The 16128-nt window shown below is 49.6% G+C and overlaps 2 protein-coding genes across 2 annotated transcripts; both read right to left on the bottom strand.

Annotated features, from left to right (window-relative positions):
* Positions 1 to 1507: 1507 nt before the first annotated feature.
* On the bottom strand, positions 1508 to 8230 carry Prss45 (protease, serine 45). The gene is made up of 6 exons (NM_153172.1): positions 8079 to 8230; positions 6726 to 6752; positions 4250 to 4397; positions 3522 to 3796; positions 2268 to 2431; positions 1508 to 1973 (listed from the first exon to the last, which is right to left on the bottom strand). Exons 1-6 carry the CDS (start codon positions 8182 to 8184, stop codon positions 1740 to 1742), a joined length of 954 nt encoding a protein of 317 aa, NP_694812.1. The 5' UTR covers positions 8185 to 8230; the 3' UTR covers positions 1508 to 1739.
* A 3080-nt stretch (positions 8231 to 11310) lies between these two features.
* On the bottom strand, positions 11311 to 16128 carry Prss43 (protease, serine 43). Its single transcript, NM_199471.1, has 6 exons — positions 15693 to 16128; positions 15244 to 15492; positions 14903 to 15062; positions 14033 to 14295; positions 13273 to 13433; positions 11311 to 12036 (listed from the first exon to the last, which is right to left on the bottom strand). Exons 1-6 carry the CDS (start codon positions 15769 to 15771, stop codon positions 11800 to 11802), a joined length of 1149 nt encoding a protein of 382 aa, NP_955765.1. The 5' UTR covers positions 15772 to 16128; the 3' UTR covers positions 11311 to 11799.

The following is a 16128-nucleotide window of genomic DNA, read 5'->3' as shown; positions in this document are numbered from 1 at the left end:
ATTTCTGAATTCGAGGCCAGCCTGGTCTACAGAGTGAGTTCCAGGACAGCCAGGGCTACACAGAGAAACTCTGTCTCGAAAAAAAAACAAAAAAACAAAAAAAAAAAAAAAGCATTATGCATGTATGGGTAGTTTTGTCAGCATGTATGTCTGTGTTCCTGGTACCCATGAGGCCAGAGAGGGCACCAGATCCCCTGGAGCAGGAACTGCAGGTGGTTGTTAGCTGCTGCGCAGATGCAGGATTTGATAGCGATATCTCTATCTGTTGCTATTTGTTCTTTTACTTGGAAACTTCATGGGGTGGAGGGGAGACTCTGCTCTGCCTGGGACTCTCTACAGGAAATCCAGTTGACTCAGCAGCATTTCCCAGTCAATTTCTGCTGGGTGTTCTTAACACTGGATTCAATGGTGTTTATCTATCTATCTATCTATCTATCTATCAAATATCTTTCTATCATCTATTCATATCAGCTACCATCTATTATTTATCTTTCATCTATCAATACTCTTATCATTTATCTATCATCTATCTATATCTATCATTTATTTATCTATCATCTATTTATCATCTATCATCTATCAACCTATTATCCAACCATCTACCTAACACTATTTATTAGTTTAGTTTTGTTCCTTTTTTAAATATTTATTTAGTTAGTTCATGCTATTTCATATATGTGGGTACACTGTTGCTATCTTCAGACACACCAGAAGAGGGCATCAGATCTCATTACAGATGGCTGTGAGCACCATATGGTTGCTGGGAATTGTACTCAGGACCTCTGGGATAGCAGTCAGTGCTCTTAACCGCTGAGCCATCTCTCCAGCCCTTAGTATGTTTATTATACACTCAATAAACTGACTCATTCAAATCCCAAAGTATGGCTGTCGTAGATCCTTCTCCAAACCATATAAAACAGAACTCTAAGATGAATAGCCAAATCCTTTTTGTGTGGTAAGGCTCTCAGAAACCCACAGACTGTACAGGTGTAGAGTGTAGGAGGTACTGACAAGATTCCAAGGACACAATGGGCAAGCAATCAGCTGTAGGACAAACTTTGTTAACAAGTGTTTCCAATTCAGATGCACGAAGCACTCAGATTGGGCAATCAGACCTCTGATGTGTTTTGTAACTCTCTACAGTGGGAGGATCACAATTTTCACAATCAGTTTAGGAAGAAAGAGAAAGGAAGAAGGGGTAATGAAGGGAGGGAGGAAGGAAGGAAGCCAGCTAGACAGCGGAGTCTAGAGTTCTGGCTGTGGATTACTGCCACTGTTGACCCACAAGGCATATTTCATCTGCCTCCTGGCATTGGGAACCACTATACAAATCAGGAAGCTGAGCCCACAAGCACAGAGGCCCTTATTCCTATGCCCCAGTGCTAGAAACACAGCAGAAACCATGAGCCCCAAAACTAGGGGCTCCTCCCATCTGCTTGAACTTCCAGAGTCACCCCCCAAAACCGGGGTGGGGGAGGGGAGAAAAAAAGAGAAGAGAGACAGCTCATGCTAACACAAATTTAATCTCTGCTCTTGGTCTTAAATTCCAAAATGCTGCTCCTGAGCAATCCCCCACTTCTCCTGGTCAGTCAAGCGAGGCCCAGTAACCCACCACAGCCCTCCCTGCCAGGATGACAAAGCAGGACCCAAGTTCTCCAGGGACCATTCCGTTGCCACCCTGACTGTGGGATATGGACAGGCCACCATGCAAAACAGGAAGAGGAAGAGGGGATGGGAAGTCATAGGCTCACTGGGAGCTGCAGCAGCCAGGGCAGGAGAAGAAGCCAGGAGGTCCTGCAGGGCCCCAGCTGCGCCCCATGGCTCACTTGGTCCTTGATCCATATGGTATATTTGGTGATACGGGTGTATACACTTAGATTCGGTACTGTGGCGCAGGCCTTCTCCCATGAGAATACCCCAGCCAGAATCCATCTGCCATCGATCTCACAAGCCAATGGCCCCCCGGGGTCTCCCTGGAGAAGACAAAGGACTGATAGAGGCTCTGCTGGAACCAAAGGACCTACAATGCCCACCCTCTCCGTTCTGTTCTGCTTGAAAGAATCATTTCTCCCGGAGTGCACCAGCTAGGGGGCCCCTTGGCTTTTCAGTTGGAGACCACACCTATGGATTGCAGCCAGTACAGTCATAAAGGACAGTGAGAGCAAAGTGACAGTAAGGAGGAAAGAGGCCAAGCCCCAGGGAACAGGACCCCATCCCAGGACTCACTCCCCAAAAAGAGAGTTGCCAGAATGCTCCCAGAAACTCACATAGCACAAGTCCTCCCCATAATTGGTGGTACAGATCATGTTCTTCCGGATAAGGGGGACAACTTGGGGATACAAGGTCTTCTTGTGGAAAATGCTGTCACAATTCTTGTTGTCTATAATGAATACCTCAGCTTCCCAAAGCTCTGGAGCCGGTGTCAACTGGGCTGCAGGGAGCACAAGGGATAAGCTGTGACCCCTCACTCTGCTCAGTCTGGCTCTGCCCAGTGTCGTGGACCTTCCTAGCCTGCAGGTCAGCTGGGCTCTACCCTCCCACACCTGTGCATCTTCCTTCCCGTGGTCTTTCTCTGCGGTGCTGGCGGACACAGCAAGCCCCTCCGTAGGCAAGGCCTTGCTTGGTTCAGGAGCCTCTTCCCTAGGAAGGTTTTGTTGCGGAACCCAAAAGGATACAGAGTCCCAGCACAGCCACTTACAACTTGGGACGTTAACCCTGTGATTCCTCTTTCCATGGTGTTTGTTCCCTTCGCCCCATCCGACAGCTACGTCTAGGCATCGGGCCATCTATCTGTTCGGAGCTCAGCTCAGATCCCCTGATCTTTGCCTTGCTTGGTTTGTTGTTTTTAAAACAGGCTCATTTTGGGTTTTTGTTTTGTTTTGGTTTTGTTTGTTTGTTTGTTTGTTTGTTTGTTTGTTTCGAGACAGGGTTTCTCTGTATAGCCCTGGCTGTCCTGGAACTCACTTTGTAGACCAGGCTGGCCTCGAACTCAGAAATCCGCCTGCCTCTGCCTCCCGAGTGCTGGGATTAAAGGCGTGTGCCACCACATGTGGCCTAGGCTGGTATCAAACTTATGTACTTGAAGCTGACTTTGAACCTATCACTTCCTGGTTCCACCTCCCTAATGCTGGATTACAGGTGGCATTCATCCGTATGCCTGGCTTCTGCGACACTTGCCCTGTCAGCCTCTGTACTGCTCATCCCAATGCCTTAGTCTGCAACTTCCTTTCATGCATTCCAATGCCAAGGGCCCAGAGCATGGCAGCTGTTTCAGTTGTGGCTAGGGAGGGACGGAGGGAAGGAGGAAGGGAGGGAGGGGGACTTGGTGAGTCCCTAAGTCTTGCGTTTCTCTAAAAGGCAGATGGTCACGCCTGCCAGCCTAAGCAGAACTAGCCTTACTGCAGTGCCGTGTGAACCCTGACAAGGAGCACCATATGAGGAAAGACCACAGCCATAGCCATCACAAGGGAGAGGACAATAAAGACCCAAAGGGGCGGCGTCCCCAACCCCATCCAACTTACCTGAGGAGTGCTGCTTAACCTGGCCCCAGCCAGTCACCCAGCACTTCGTCCCGACCTTGAAGTTGAAGTTGTGCTCTGGGAGACAGATGGGCTGCACGTACTTGTTGAAAGTGACAGGGGTTTCAAGGCAGAGAAGGGCAATGTCGCTTCTGATGAAGTTCCGGCCCCAGTACTTGGGATGAATAATGATGTCACCCACGGGAATCTTCAGGGTCCAGGAGGAGCCGTTGGGGTGGAGGGTGCTGCTACCCAACATCACTGAGTACTCCTTGTTGCTGCAGGGAGTTCAGGAACCCACCTAGTAGACATCAGTTTCCCCGCACAACTATGCACCTGCCTCCTCTCGGGACCTGTCCTGTCTCTGAAGTCCACTAAATCTGGGTTAATCCAGCCTTGGGTGGTCAAGGTCAAAGACATAACAGCCTTCTCATTCAGAGTCACGTTGAGTCAAGGTGTGTGGGTGTCAGTGCCCATAAATATTCTCCTGGTGTGGGGGTGGTGTCTGGGTTTTCCTGTAGGTTTTCCTGTTGCCCAGTTTAGGATACAGTCTCTATTGCTCAGGGTCCCATCCCAACTTAGTCAGAGGATCTTGTAAGATCTTGAGCCTGGCTCTTCCCACTCTTCAGTGTTCCCTCCTCCTGCATGATTTCCTATTAGTACTGAGGGAGCTGGACTGGGCCCATGGTAGCTCATGGTCTTTAGGTCCTGGGTACACGGGTCACACTCACCCCTGGATGCAGTGAGCCGCAGACACCACCCAGCTTCGATCAATGAGGGCTCCTCCACACACGTGCTTATCTTCTATCTGAAGGCTCGCTTCCCAGGGCCAGTGGTGGCTCTCCTCCAAGTTGTCTGGCCACCAGGGTGTGCCACAAACTGCAAAACAGGCAATGCAAGGTAGTACAGAGTCCACAGAGAGGAAAATCAGAATGACCATGTCACCCTTGGGGTCGAGTTGGAACAAAGAGTGGTCTTCCACAGGAATGCAGAGCCACTTTGAATTCAGCTTAGGCTCCTTCCCATTTCAAAGAGAAGAGACTGTCATGGAGAGGACAGTGGACCTCAAGGGTACTGAACCGAATAAGCAATGACAGTTACAGAGATAAAGAAAGACACAGAGAGACCTTTCAGCCGGAGACTGAGATCCACAGAGGGAGACCTGTGCCCAACCTCAAGACAATGCGGAAACAAAACAGGGATTTCAAGATGAGAAATGCCTTCCTTGCACACAGGATCCTGTTCTTCAAAGCTGTACTGTCCGCTGCATTTCTTTGATGCCCCCCTCCAAAAAAAAAAAAAAAAAAAAAAAAAAAAAAAACCCAACCAACCAAAAAAAAGACCTCCCCTCCTCTCTATGGGAGGTCTTTACCCTAAGCAGTCTGGAGCTCACAGTTATTAGTGGTCTACCATTTGCCAAGATTTATGAACGAATGAATGAATGAATGAACATCAGTGCAGAGATTCTAAATAAAGTACAATGTGCTGAGGGTGTGTGTGGCAAACACCTTTAATCCCAGCGTTCAGGAGGCAGAGGCAAGCGGATCACTGTGAGTTTAAGGCCAGCCTGATCTACACAAGGAGTTCCAAATAGCCAGGGCGATGTAGAGAGATCCTGTCTCCAATAAACAGATAAAATAATAAAAATAAAAACAAAAAATTTAAAGAGAGGAGACAGAAAACCTCAAAACATATTTGCGGGAAGCAGGTGTGCTGCATGGGCCAAGATGGTGCCCTGACCCCTTGCCAGGCCCTGTGAAACCCACATGTTTACTGCCTTGCCCGAACATGCGCAGTGAAACTGCATGCGTAAGCTGCCTGCCAAGTTAGATTATTCCTCGTGATCCGGATCTGTCAGCCTATCTGTGACCGACCTGAGGTTGTGCCTGGAGTGTGTGTGATTCTGATTGGATGAGGTGGTGTGGAGCGAGATGAGGTCAGTTGCCGCTACGGTATAAATATAGCCCTTGCCCTAAGTAAAAAGAGCTGTAAGTAAAAAGCTGCGGAGAAAAAAAGCTGCAAGTAAAGAGGACGTTGCGGAAGCTGTGTGAACCCATCTTGGTGTCCGTGTCGTTCTTGTCTCTGCAGGCAAGGACTGCGGCACATATTTATGAAAAGAAAGGGTGGGTTATGGGCAATAATATAACAAAGCAAAATTACAAACATGTTTGAGAGCGTCCTAACAAAACTGATGGTGTATTAACTTCAAAGGCCAGTGAGGAGCTGGAGAGACTGCTCGGCCGTTAAGGGCACTTGCGGCTCTCCCAGAGACCCAGGTTCGGTTCTCAGCACTAATACATTGACTGATAGACAATCATCTGTAACTCTAGGTCTAGGGGATTCGGCACCCTCTTCTGGCACAAGGCATACACACACACAAACAGTCTTGCACAGAAAAAAAATAACAAAAACTATTTTATGTCCAAGTTTTAAAAAACCAAAACATTCTTAGGGGCTAAAGAGATGGCTCAGTTGGTAAAGAGCTTGGTGTGCAGGCATGAAGACATGAGTTCAACCCCCAGGGCAGGGTGAAGCCGGGCGTGATAGTACACACTTGTAATCCCAGTGCCGGGGGAAGGGACAGGCAGTTTGCTGGAGCTCACTAGCCAGACAGTCTGTCCTAATTAGTAACCTCCCAACCAGGGACAGACTCTGTCTCCAGACACAGAGTGGGCTGCCCATGAGGGACAACACCTGAGTTTGACTTTTGGTCTCCACATGCATTTGACTGTGCGCACACACACAGTCACACGTACGCTCACACTACTCTTTTAAATGAGATTAAATTACAGAGGGAAAATTGAAAGGAGCGAGGCTTGGACAGAAGCAAGAACATAGTAACCCTGCAGTCAGTCATGGACCTTAGTGGAGTCCTGACACCCCAAGGCAAGTCCTATGACCCCAACCATGCACTCTCTGGGTCTAAGGAAAAAGACAGGAAGTCCCGGGATCTGGGCTCTTGAGACAATGACCCAGGAGGCTTGTTATGCAACTGTGGGAAAGGCTCAAAGCCTGAGCTGAATTCAAAGTGGCTCTGCATTCCCTTGGAGGACCCAGGCACTCTTTGTTCCAAACAGTAGGGTTGTGTCCTGGCAGCTACATATGCTGTTCCTACCAAACCAGAAATGCTATTTAGGCAGAGACTTTGAGAACATATTTTTTCCCAAGATCTGAAACTTTCCCTGCTATGAGGCCCCACTGACCCACCTGGTTCGGTGTAGTTCTCATTATAACCTGAGGAGAAAAGGAAGACAGACGTGAGGCAGGGACGTTTACAGGGTAGCAGTAAAGAGGTGCACAGACAAGTGTACAAGCGCCTATCTGGAGACTCATGTTGCCCAGTCCACCATGTGAGATGGGGCAGGGCCTGGGCCAGAGGCATCAGGTGAATCCAGAAGATGTGGCCGGTGGAAGAGACGGCTGAGAGGAGAGAATACCGGGAAATGTCTCAAAGAGGAGAAAAACAAAATAAATATTGATTTAAAAAAATCTCTCCAGGAAGAAACACAATAGTATATTCCAGAGACTCTGGACGAGACACCCGACATCTGTGGTGGAGGAGAAAGATAATGTGTGGAGATGATCGGCTCGGTTTCCCCGAGGTCACTGGTCATCCAGGGAACAAAGAGGGAAGAGGCAAGGGACCAAATAGCACCTTTCAGAAACAGCCTTACATCAGAGATGAGGCTGGGTGGCCTGATATGGGTACTGAGGAGGTGTGTGTGTGTGTGTGTGTGTGTGTGTGTGTGTGTGTGATCCCAGCACTAAGGAGGTGGAGACAGGAGTTTCAGGACATCAAGGCTACCCTAGGGCTCATGAGACCTTAACCCCAACCCCCACGAATGAAAGAAGAAAAATGGGGGAGAGGCTGAGGGAGAAGCCACAGGAAATTAAAAAAAAAAAAAAAAAAAAAAAAAGGATAGAGATGTAAAACAAACAAACAAAACCAGGAACAGTAATGGGAAGAACACAGCAGGAATGGGCTGAGGATTACATGGGAAATAAATAAAGTGCTAATGACTCTTGGGGAAGGCTGGCCCTGAGAGGGAGGGCACATATTGGGATGGTGGTGGAGCAGGACCGATGTAAGCCCCGCCTCTCAGTATGGGTCGGACCCTGCTCCAGCCCCACCCCACTCAGGAAACACTCTCCCTTTGGCAGTCAGATTTGGAGGGATGTCTGGGGGCTGTGGGGCAGAGGAGTCTGCGAAGACAGCACTCAAGGGCTTGGACTCTGCTAGCGATGGGGGAAAAAAAAACCCAACGTTTAGAACATCATCCTTTTGAGAGGATGGACACACGGAAAGCGGGAGGCGCCTGTGCGTGAAGGGAGGCCAGGGATGCTCCGAGCATCTCCGAGCCTGTTGTCTCCAGGAGGCTACAGCACGACACAGCAGTGGCCTGAGGAACCTAGGAGTGGCAGAAGAGAGGCGACAGCGAGGTGGGGATGGCACACAGAAGTTTCAGGTGGCGGAAAGGAAAGGAATAGCCAACCTGAGCAAGACTGGAGGGGAGAGGACACAGAAAGAAAGGACAATGGAGAAGGAGGTGCCTGCCTGACCTAAGTTTGGCCGCGGAGGCAGCAACAGTAGCGCCGCAAAGCAGATTAGGATCCAGCGCCTCAAGGATCCAGGCCCAGCGTCCAGGCCGCGCAATGACGTAGCCATACATGAATATTGTCCCTAAGGGCAGCAGAGATAGCTGCGGCGTGCTGTCACGTGCCCACATCCCAGTACGCGATGGCGTCTTCGACACATGACTGACCTGGCGCCAAGAGCCTGACCGTGCCTCTTCAGGTCCTTTGAGTTCTGGCATCTGGACCCACTCTCGTCCTTAATATGACTTCAGATCCCTTGACTGGGACTGGGTCTTAGATTCCAGATCTATGACAGCACCCCTAGTGCTCTAAGATCCTGGCGGTGCATCTGGAGCCTAACTGGTCAAAGATCCCTGGGCTGGGATTGGCATCTTGATGCCCATCCAGCCTCAGGGTATACCTTGTTCTCAGCCTGTTGCACAAGGAGTTTCACGGTCACTATTAACAAGGACCGGGAAAGCCCAAGAAAGCAAATAACAATATGGTTAGGAAAAACGGTTTTGAGAACGTAATAGCTGAACTGGATCTAAGACTAAATCAAGATAGGAGCAGGGTGCTGAATAAAGAAGGCAGCTGTCCTCTTCCAAGGACCAGCAATATGACAGGATGTTACCACTGACAAATACTGGCTAGTTTTTGTTGTTGTTGTTGGTTTTGTTTGTTTCTTTTTGTTTTGTTTTGTTGCCTGGCTTTGGGCATAAAGAGAGCTTGTCACAAAAGGATGATCTTTGTGGATTTACTGAGCCTAGCAGAGACTGGGAAGCGATCATCAAAATTCCTCTGTTTCCTTTGTTTATTCCAGGTGTCCAACAGAGCTCTGGGGACCCCATCACCCAGCCTGTTCGTTTACATTTTATTTTTATGTGTATGAGTATTTTATCTGTATGACTGTCTGTGCACCACAGTATGTGCCTGATGCCCACAGAAGCCAGAAGGCGGCATCAGATCCAATAGAGTTGGAGTTAGAAGCCACCATGTGGGTTTGTGTGAATCAAATGTGGGCCCTGTAGAAGATCTTAATCCCTGAGCCAACTCTCCAGGCCCCCAGCCTGGCGTTTAAATGAATCTGAATAAGTAAACGGTGCCAATCGCATATCGAGGCAAGCAAGAGAAGGTTGCCTTCTGCCGCTGTGTGGTTCCCAACGTTAGGCCTCCTCCATACAGCTGGACCAGCAACGCCTGGGAACTTGCTAGAAATCTTCATCCTCAGGCCCTGGCCAAGACTTCCAGAGTTGAAGTTGAAAACTCCCTTAGTGAGACCAATGATATGGATTTGTTTGTTTGTTTGTTTGTTTGTTTAATTTTTTATGACAGGGTCTATGGTGGTTTGAATAGATTTGCCTCCCCCCTCACCCCCATAGATTCAGGTGTTTCAATGTTTGACCATGGAGAGTGGCACTTAGGAGGTGTGGCCTTGTTGGAGGAAATGCATCACTGTGTGGGCGGGCTTTGAGGTCTCCTGTGCTCAAGCTCCGCCCAGGGTGGAATCAGAGCATCCTCCTGGCTGCCTGCCAACTAGAGTCTCTTTCAGCTGCCTGTGGATCAAGATGTAGAACTCACCGTTCCTATAGCACCATGCCTGCCTGCCCACTGCCATGCTTCCCGCCTTGGTGGTAACAGACTAAACCTCTGACGCTGTAAGCCAGCCCCAATTAAATGTTTTCCTTTGTAAGAGTTGCCTTGGTCATAGTGTCTCTTCACAGCAATAAAACCGTAAGACAAGGTCCATTTCTGTGTAGTCTTGGCTGGCTTTGAACTTGTGCTAATCCTCCCACCCCTGCCTCCCAAGTGCTAGGATTACAAATGTGTCCCATCACTCCTGGCAGCAATGTGGATTTTAACAAACTCTCAGCGTATGCTCACACAGGTGAAGGGTGGACCATGAGGCTAAGAGTGGGACTATAAAATGGGGGAGAGCTACCTGTCCACATAGAATAACGCGCTACAGTGAGCAAAATTAAAATTGTTAGTCTACGAAGAGCTGGCGGTTTCTGGAGAGTGGAGGTGGTTTGGGTTTTTGTTGTTGTTTTGACACAGCACTTCCTGTATCCCAGGTTAGCCTCAAACTCCATCTGTAGCAAAGGAACAACTGATTGTCCTCGCCTCCATCTTTCAGATGATGGAGATACAGGCAAACACTACCTCAGCAGGTCAATGTCCAGTGATAATTTTTTTAAAAACATCTTTGGTGATGTATGTGTTCATGACAGAGATGCGTCTGACAGCAGGGTGTGGAGGCACACACCTTTAATCCCAGCACTAATTCCAGGACAGCCAGGGACCCCATAATGATATCCCATCTCAAAAAACAAACAAACAAACAAACAAAACTGGGGGTGGAGGATGGGTTCATCCTTCCTTGGGCAACGGTTGGAACTGAATGCCCACAAAAGCCATAGAGGACAGAGGATGAAACAGAGACCCCAGAAAGACGAAAGTGGGAGAGGGAGATTGGAGGAGACCTGTGAGCAAATCAGTATTCAGTCAGGGATACCAAAACCCAGTGTGAGGTAGAAGAGCTGCATACAGTGTAGTGAATCTTTCTTAAAATCCTCCTGACTTTGGGAACACGGCCTTTGAAAATAAAGTCACATTAATAACCAGAAGAAAGACTTTTTCTCATGAATCAGTTTCATCCCTGCGGGCCCTCCCGCCCCCACCCCCACCCCAGTTCCTGCCTCCCCTGAGCTGCTCCTGGCTGGCTGTAAAAGTAGTGAAGCCCAGCAAAAGTTCCTGCCCAGGCACACAGGGAGCAGGACTCAGCTCTTCTGTCTCTAAGAGGAACTGCGAGTACTTCCCTAGGTAAATGGGGTCCAGTTCTCTAAGCCAAACACCCCAGGTGAGCAGAGCTTCACAACACACAGGACGTTCTCCAAACATTTATTCAGTTTACGTTTGAGATCTCCCCTCTCCAGAACCTCAACGCAACTTGGGATGACCCTGGATGTGACCACTGAGGTACTGAGGAAGGGGGCCAGGCAGGACTGCCTTCTTGTGAAGCCTATGAGGCAGAGGCTATGCATTCCCTGGCAGATTCCCAAGTGGGTACAAGATAATTTCTGCCAGCTCCCAAATACTTAAGTGCCAACCTCATACCTCTGTAGGGAGTTGCCAGTGTTCCCTTCCTCCAACCCTCTCGTTCTCCATCTCTCTCTCTTTTCTCTCTTTTTCTTTTCTTTTTTTTTTTTTTTTTTCTTTTTTGAGATAGGGTTTCTCTGTGTAGCCCTGGCTGTCCTGGAGCTCACTTTTTAGATTTTTAGACTGGCCTCAAACTCAGAAATCCGCCTGCCTCTGCCTCCCGAGAGCTGGGATTACAGGTGTGTGCCACCACACCCGGTTGTTCTCCCTCTCTTTCAGTGGTCACTAAGCTGTGTGATGTAAACAGAGCCAGGTGATATTATCTCTTCTTGGCAGATGTCCCCAAGATCATGGAGTCATGGTTCTCCACCTAGCAGGCAAGCTGGCCCTCTAGTCCAGGTTAGTCCACCAAGTGTGGGTGTATCATGAGGCAAGTAACCAGAACACCAGTCAGAGCACTTTGCAGCCCCCAATCTCCCTGCCACAGTCTACTGTGGCAATAGCTGCTAACTGGAATTTGAAGAAAGGGCAGAAAGACAGAAAGGGAAAATGGAGAAAAGGCACAGTGGGAGACTCAAAACTCTCAGGAAGACAGGGCCTAAGGAGGTCACAGAGCTACCAGGAGGGCCAAGGGAAACACCAGAGACAGGTATAGGACCAAGACTCCCATGGGATCCATACGGGAAGCCTGACTTAAGACATAGCTGACCCACTCATTGTACTCAGCGATGTCTGTGTAAACTGAGAGGACAGGGACTCCATTGCAGTTGATGCCCCAGCTCATGATCCCCACCTGGGTCCACGTGTTGTCAGATTCGCAGACAAGGGGGTTCCCAGAATCTCCCTGGAAAACAAGAGGAAGAAACCAATGGCTGGGATGGAAGAGAGAGCAGACTGCATTGCAAGGTGCTGGGACACTTTCTTGGGCACCCAGAGCCTCTCCCAGGCCTAGCTTCTTTTAATGACTGAGATCTAACAGATGAAAATCTCCTATGAAAACATCAACATTCTCTAGGCAACGATACGTGCTCGGTGATGATTAGGCACACAGGCACAAGTGGCGAATCCAATGGAGCCCAGAATAGCAGTTGTATAGTGAAATATACCTTGAGAGTCCCTAATCTACAGGTACCAAACCTGTCTGAGAAACGCCTAAGCCTGTCATAACTCATAACCCAGCCACAGTGGTAGCCCTGGCCTCTAGAGTATGTAGCCTGCAGAGCCCACTCCAACATCAGGCCAGTGTCTAGTTAGGCTGGTCGGTCCTGGGTCTTCAAGAACTTAAACATTTTGAGCATCATCATTGAGTGCCCTTACCACTGCCTTAGATGTTCTCCTGCCCTAACCTCATTGAGGAACTTCCTCCACATGTCAACCGCATTGCCTTCAAGAGCCTGAGACAAGTCTAGCATCCATTTCTAGCACCATTCTGCATGGCTTTGCCCCAACCTAACCCAAGGACCCTCACACACACCTTTCTGCCACCTCAGACTCTGTTAAGACTCCTAGACGAGGAAACAAGCTCAAAAGGCTCCAGTCAGGCATCATACAACAAAGGGACTCACTTATCTAGATGGTAACTGACCACGCACACCAAGCTTCACCTCCCAGTTCTGGCTGGGCCAGTCTAGAAGTGTGATTTAGCCCTCCAGGCTGCATATATTCCAACTTTAACCATGTTTATGGCCACATGTCTTATCCCATCACTCCAAAGACATACAAAACTTTCTTCAGCATAAGACCTCTGAACTCTTAGACATGCCTGTGCTCTGTCACAACAATAGTACCCTTTCCTTTCCAGGAAATTCAAGTTTCTACCCACGAACAGCCCAAAGCCTCCTCCTTCTCAAGAGTGCAGCCTACACAGAGGGAAGAAATGGATCTGGGGAGCCAGGCATGGTGGTGCATGCCTTTAAATCCCAGCACTCGGGAGGCAGAGGCAGGTGGATTTCTGAGTTCGAGGCCAGCCTGGTCTACATAGTGAGTTCCAGGGCTACACAGGGCTAAAAAGGTGGCAGATAACTCAAACCTTTGAGGTGACAACCAAACCATACAGGCTTTAAGGGTCCCATAAACTGACCCAACAAAGACTCTGTCCTGAGTCTTGCAGACCGCAGATCATCCCTTTAATCACTAGGTTTTTCGATGTCCCCAGCTGTCTCTGGAACAGCGTGTTACAGTGCTTCTGGAGGAGAATGCGTTGCTGAACCTCCTGGAGGAGAATGGATGCAAACCCTGCATCTATAGAAAGACAAGTCAGGATCTATTCCAGAAGACGGGCAGGAGAGATCTGCACCCCCTCCAGCTGCCGCGGACTGTGTGAATACACAGTTGATCCCTTAAAGGCAGACAGGCCATGTTCCAGATACCTGTCCCATAGGAAACAGACAAGAAAAAGTCTTGCCAGCTGGAAAATGACAACCAAGCATCTGTCAGAGTCTTTATGGTAGGAGGGTCGTAGTTACTGGGCACCAGTAAAGCACTTTTGCTTTCTATAATGGGACCACAGACCTTTTCAGACAGGTGGGGCCGTAACAGGGTAGGAAGTCTAAGACACCCCTCTCTGACAATGCTGCTCTGGCCCAGCCCAGCAGGCAGGAAGAAGCTCAAGCCTTTGGAGGAAGAACAGCTCAAATTGGTCAGCATTACATTACCTTAGGCCAAATCTAACTCTGACTAAAGGCCATCACTCCTGTCACTCAAAAACCTCCTAGCACAGTTGTGATGTGCTCTCTGTCAGTCTGTTCTCACGCTCCCTTTCCTGTCCCAGCTGGAAGCTCGCCCCTTCCCCTGCAGATCACCAGGCTGTCCCACTTCCGAATCCTGCCAGACAGACTCACCAATTTCGTTCTGTTGGCCCCAGCCAGTCACCCAGCACACTGTCCCGTTTTTCACTCGGAAGGGCTCTTCGGGAAGGCACACGGGCTGGATGAGCGAGGAGTAATTCACGGGGAAGTACAGCAGAGCAAGGGCAATGTCATTCCTCATGGTTTGAATGTCAAAGTTGGAAGGGAAAATGATGTCCTGGACTGGGACCAGGGTCACACTTTCAGATTCAGAATGCAGCATGTCGTCACCCAACATCACCATGTACTCCTCCTGCCTGCAAAGATGGCATGGGACCATTACAGAGCTCCCGAAGGGTTTGCACACCCACGCTACACGTGGTGCATGCTTCTAAGCCTGGCCTCATCTCCCATGCCAGGCAGGCATCAGCCTGCTCCCTCCCTTCAAACAATACCTCTTTCTCCAGGACCCCTGACCATCCATGCCTCCCAGCAAGTGTGGTTCCTAGACCAGTGTAGCCTGGAAACCTGATAAACCAGATGATGCTCAGGTGTCACCTGAGACTGGATAAAAATCCTTGGATCATCACTCCTTTTACAGATAAAAAGGGAAAAACGTTTTTTTCCTTTTTTTCCTTTCTTTTTTCTTTTTTCTTTCTTCTCTTTCCTTCTCCTCCTTTTCTCCTCCTCCTTCTCCTTCTCCTCCTCCTTCTCCTTCTCCTCCTCCTCCTCTTCCTCCTCCTCCTCCTTCTTCTTCTCCTTCTTCTCCTTCTCTTCCTCCTCCTCTTCTTTCTCCTCCTCTTCTTCCTCCTTCTCCTCTTCCTCCTCCTTCTCTCTTTCCTCCTCCTCCTTCTTTTTTTTTTGGATGAAAGACATTAAGAGATGAGGGACAAGACACCCCAAACCAGGTCCCCAAATACTCACTCATATATGCAGTGGGCCGCAGTCAACACCCATCGGTGGCTGATGAGGGAGCCTCCACAAACATGCTCATTTTGACTCTGCAGACTCACCTGCCAAGGCCACTTCCTCCCTGCAGATAAACTTCCAGGATCTACCTCTGTAATTCTATGGCCGCAAGTGTCTAAAGAGAAATTAAAAGTGAAGCCACTTCTCCACACCTCCATCCCATTTCACACATGGTCAAGGTCATCCTCGGGGAGGGACTCTCTCCAGCCCTCCAAGGGCAGGAGCCGACCTCGGCTCCCCAGCCCGACTAGGTGGCCCTTTGACCTCCCAGACAGGCCTGGCACCAGTAGGAGTACCTGTAAAAAACGGTCCTCCTAGAGAGCTCCTCCTGTTTTCCAAGGTAATTTTGGTTGTGGTCCCTGAAGGAGACCCTGATCCTGGAATCTCAGTCCTGTCTACAGACACCGGAACTCCTGAAGGGTGCGAAATACTCAGGGATTTCAAGCGACTCTGCTGTGCCGGGGCCTCTGGGTCACTCCGGGGTCTCCGGGGCCTCTGGGGCCGGTGCATCACTCCGGAATCTTCCCTGGGTTTGTAAGTACCACCTGAGGAAGAAGCCAACAGGAAAAGCTCAGCTTGAGTGCGGGTGCAGCTGCTGGCTCCTGGGCCGACTGCCCCTACGGCACCAGCACTGTCACCAACGCCAACACCATCACCATGGCCACTCTCGCCCAAGCCAAGTTCCATGAAGCCACACCTCCCCCACTGCTCCCACCAGGACCCCTGTCCCCAGCTAAGGCCTCACTGAACAAAGGCTGAAGAAGCTGAAGCCAGACCAGGAGGGCTAGGAAGCCGCCCCTGTCCGCGCCACAGAAGCCACCCATCCCAGCCTTGGATTCAGGCAATCCTTTTTCTGGTAGTCCCCCGCCCCCACCCCGCAGTAGTGTCTCGTGCAGGTGCCTTCCTGTGGGCAGGACGGCTGTGGTCCTGAGTTAAGCCCGAAGATGTTGGATGCCTCAGTCATCCACTCAAAAGCTAACTGGGTAGCACTGTCTTAGAGACTTTGAAGGTATACTAGATCTTATCAATATTAAATGTAAAGGGGGCGGGAGCACTTGCCTCGCTTGCAGATTCAGACCTGGATTCAGTTCCCAGCACCCACATGTTCCTTATTACACTGGTGGCTCAGAGCCACTCATAACTCCAGTTCGGGGGAATCCCATCTCTCTTCTGACCTGCGA

Source organism: Mus musculus, chromosome 9 (genome assembly GCF_000001635.26).
Source record: "Mus musculus strain C57BL/6J chromosome 9, GRCm38.p6 C57BL/6J".
NCBI lineage: Eukaryota > Metazoa > Chordata > Mammalia > Rodentia > Muridae > Mus > Mus musculus.
This window is presented reverse-complemented; position numbering and strand designations above follow the sequence as displayed.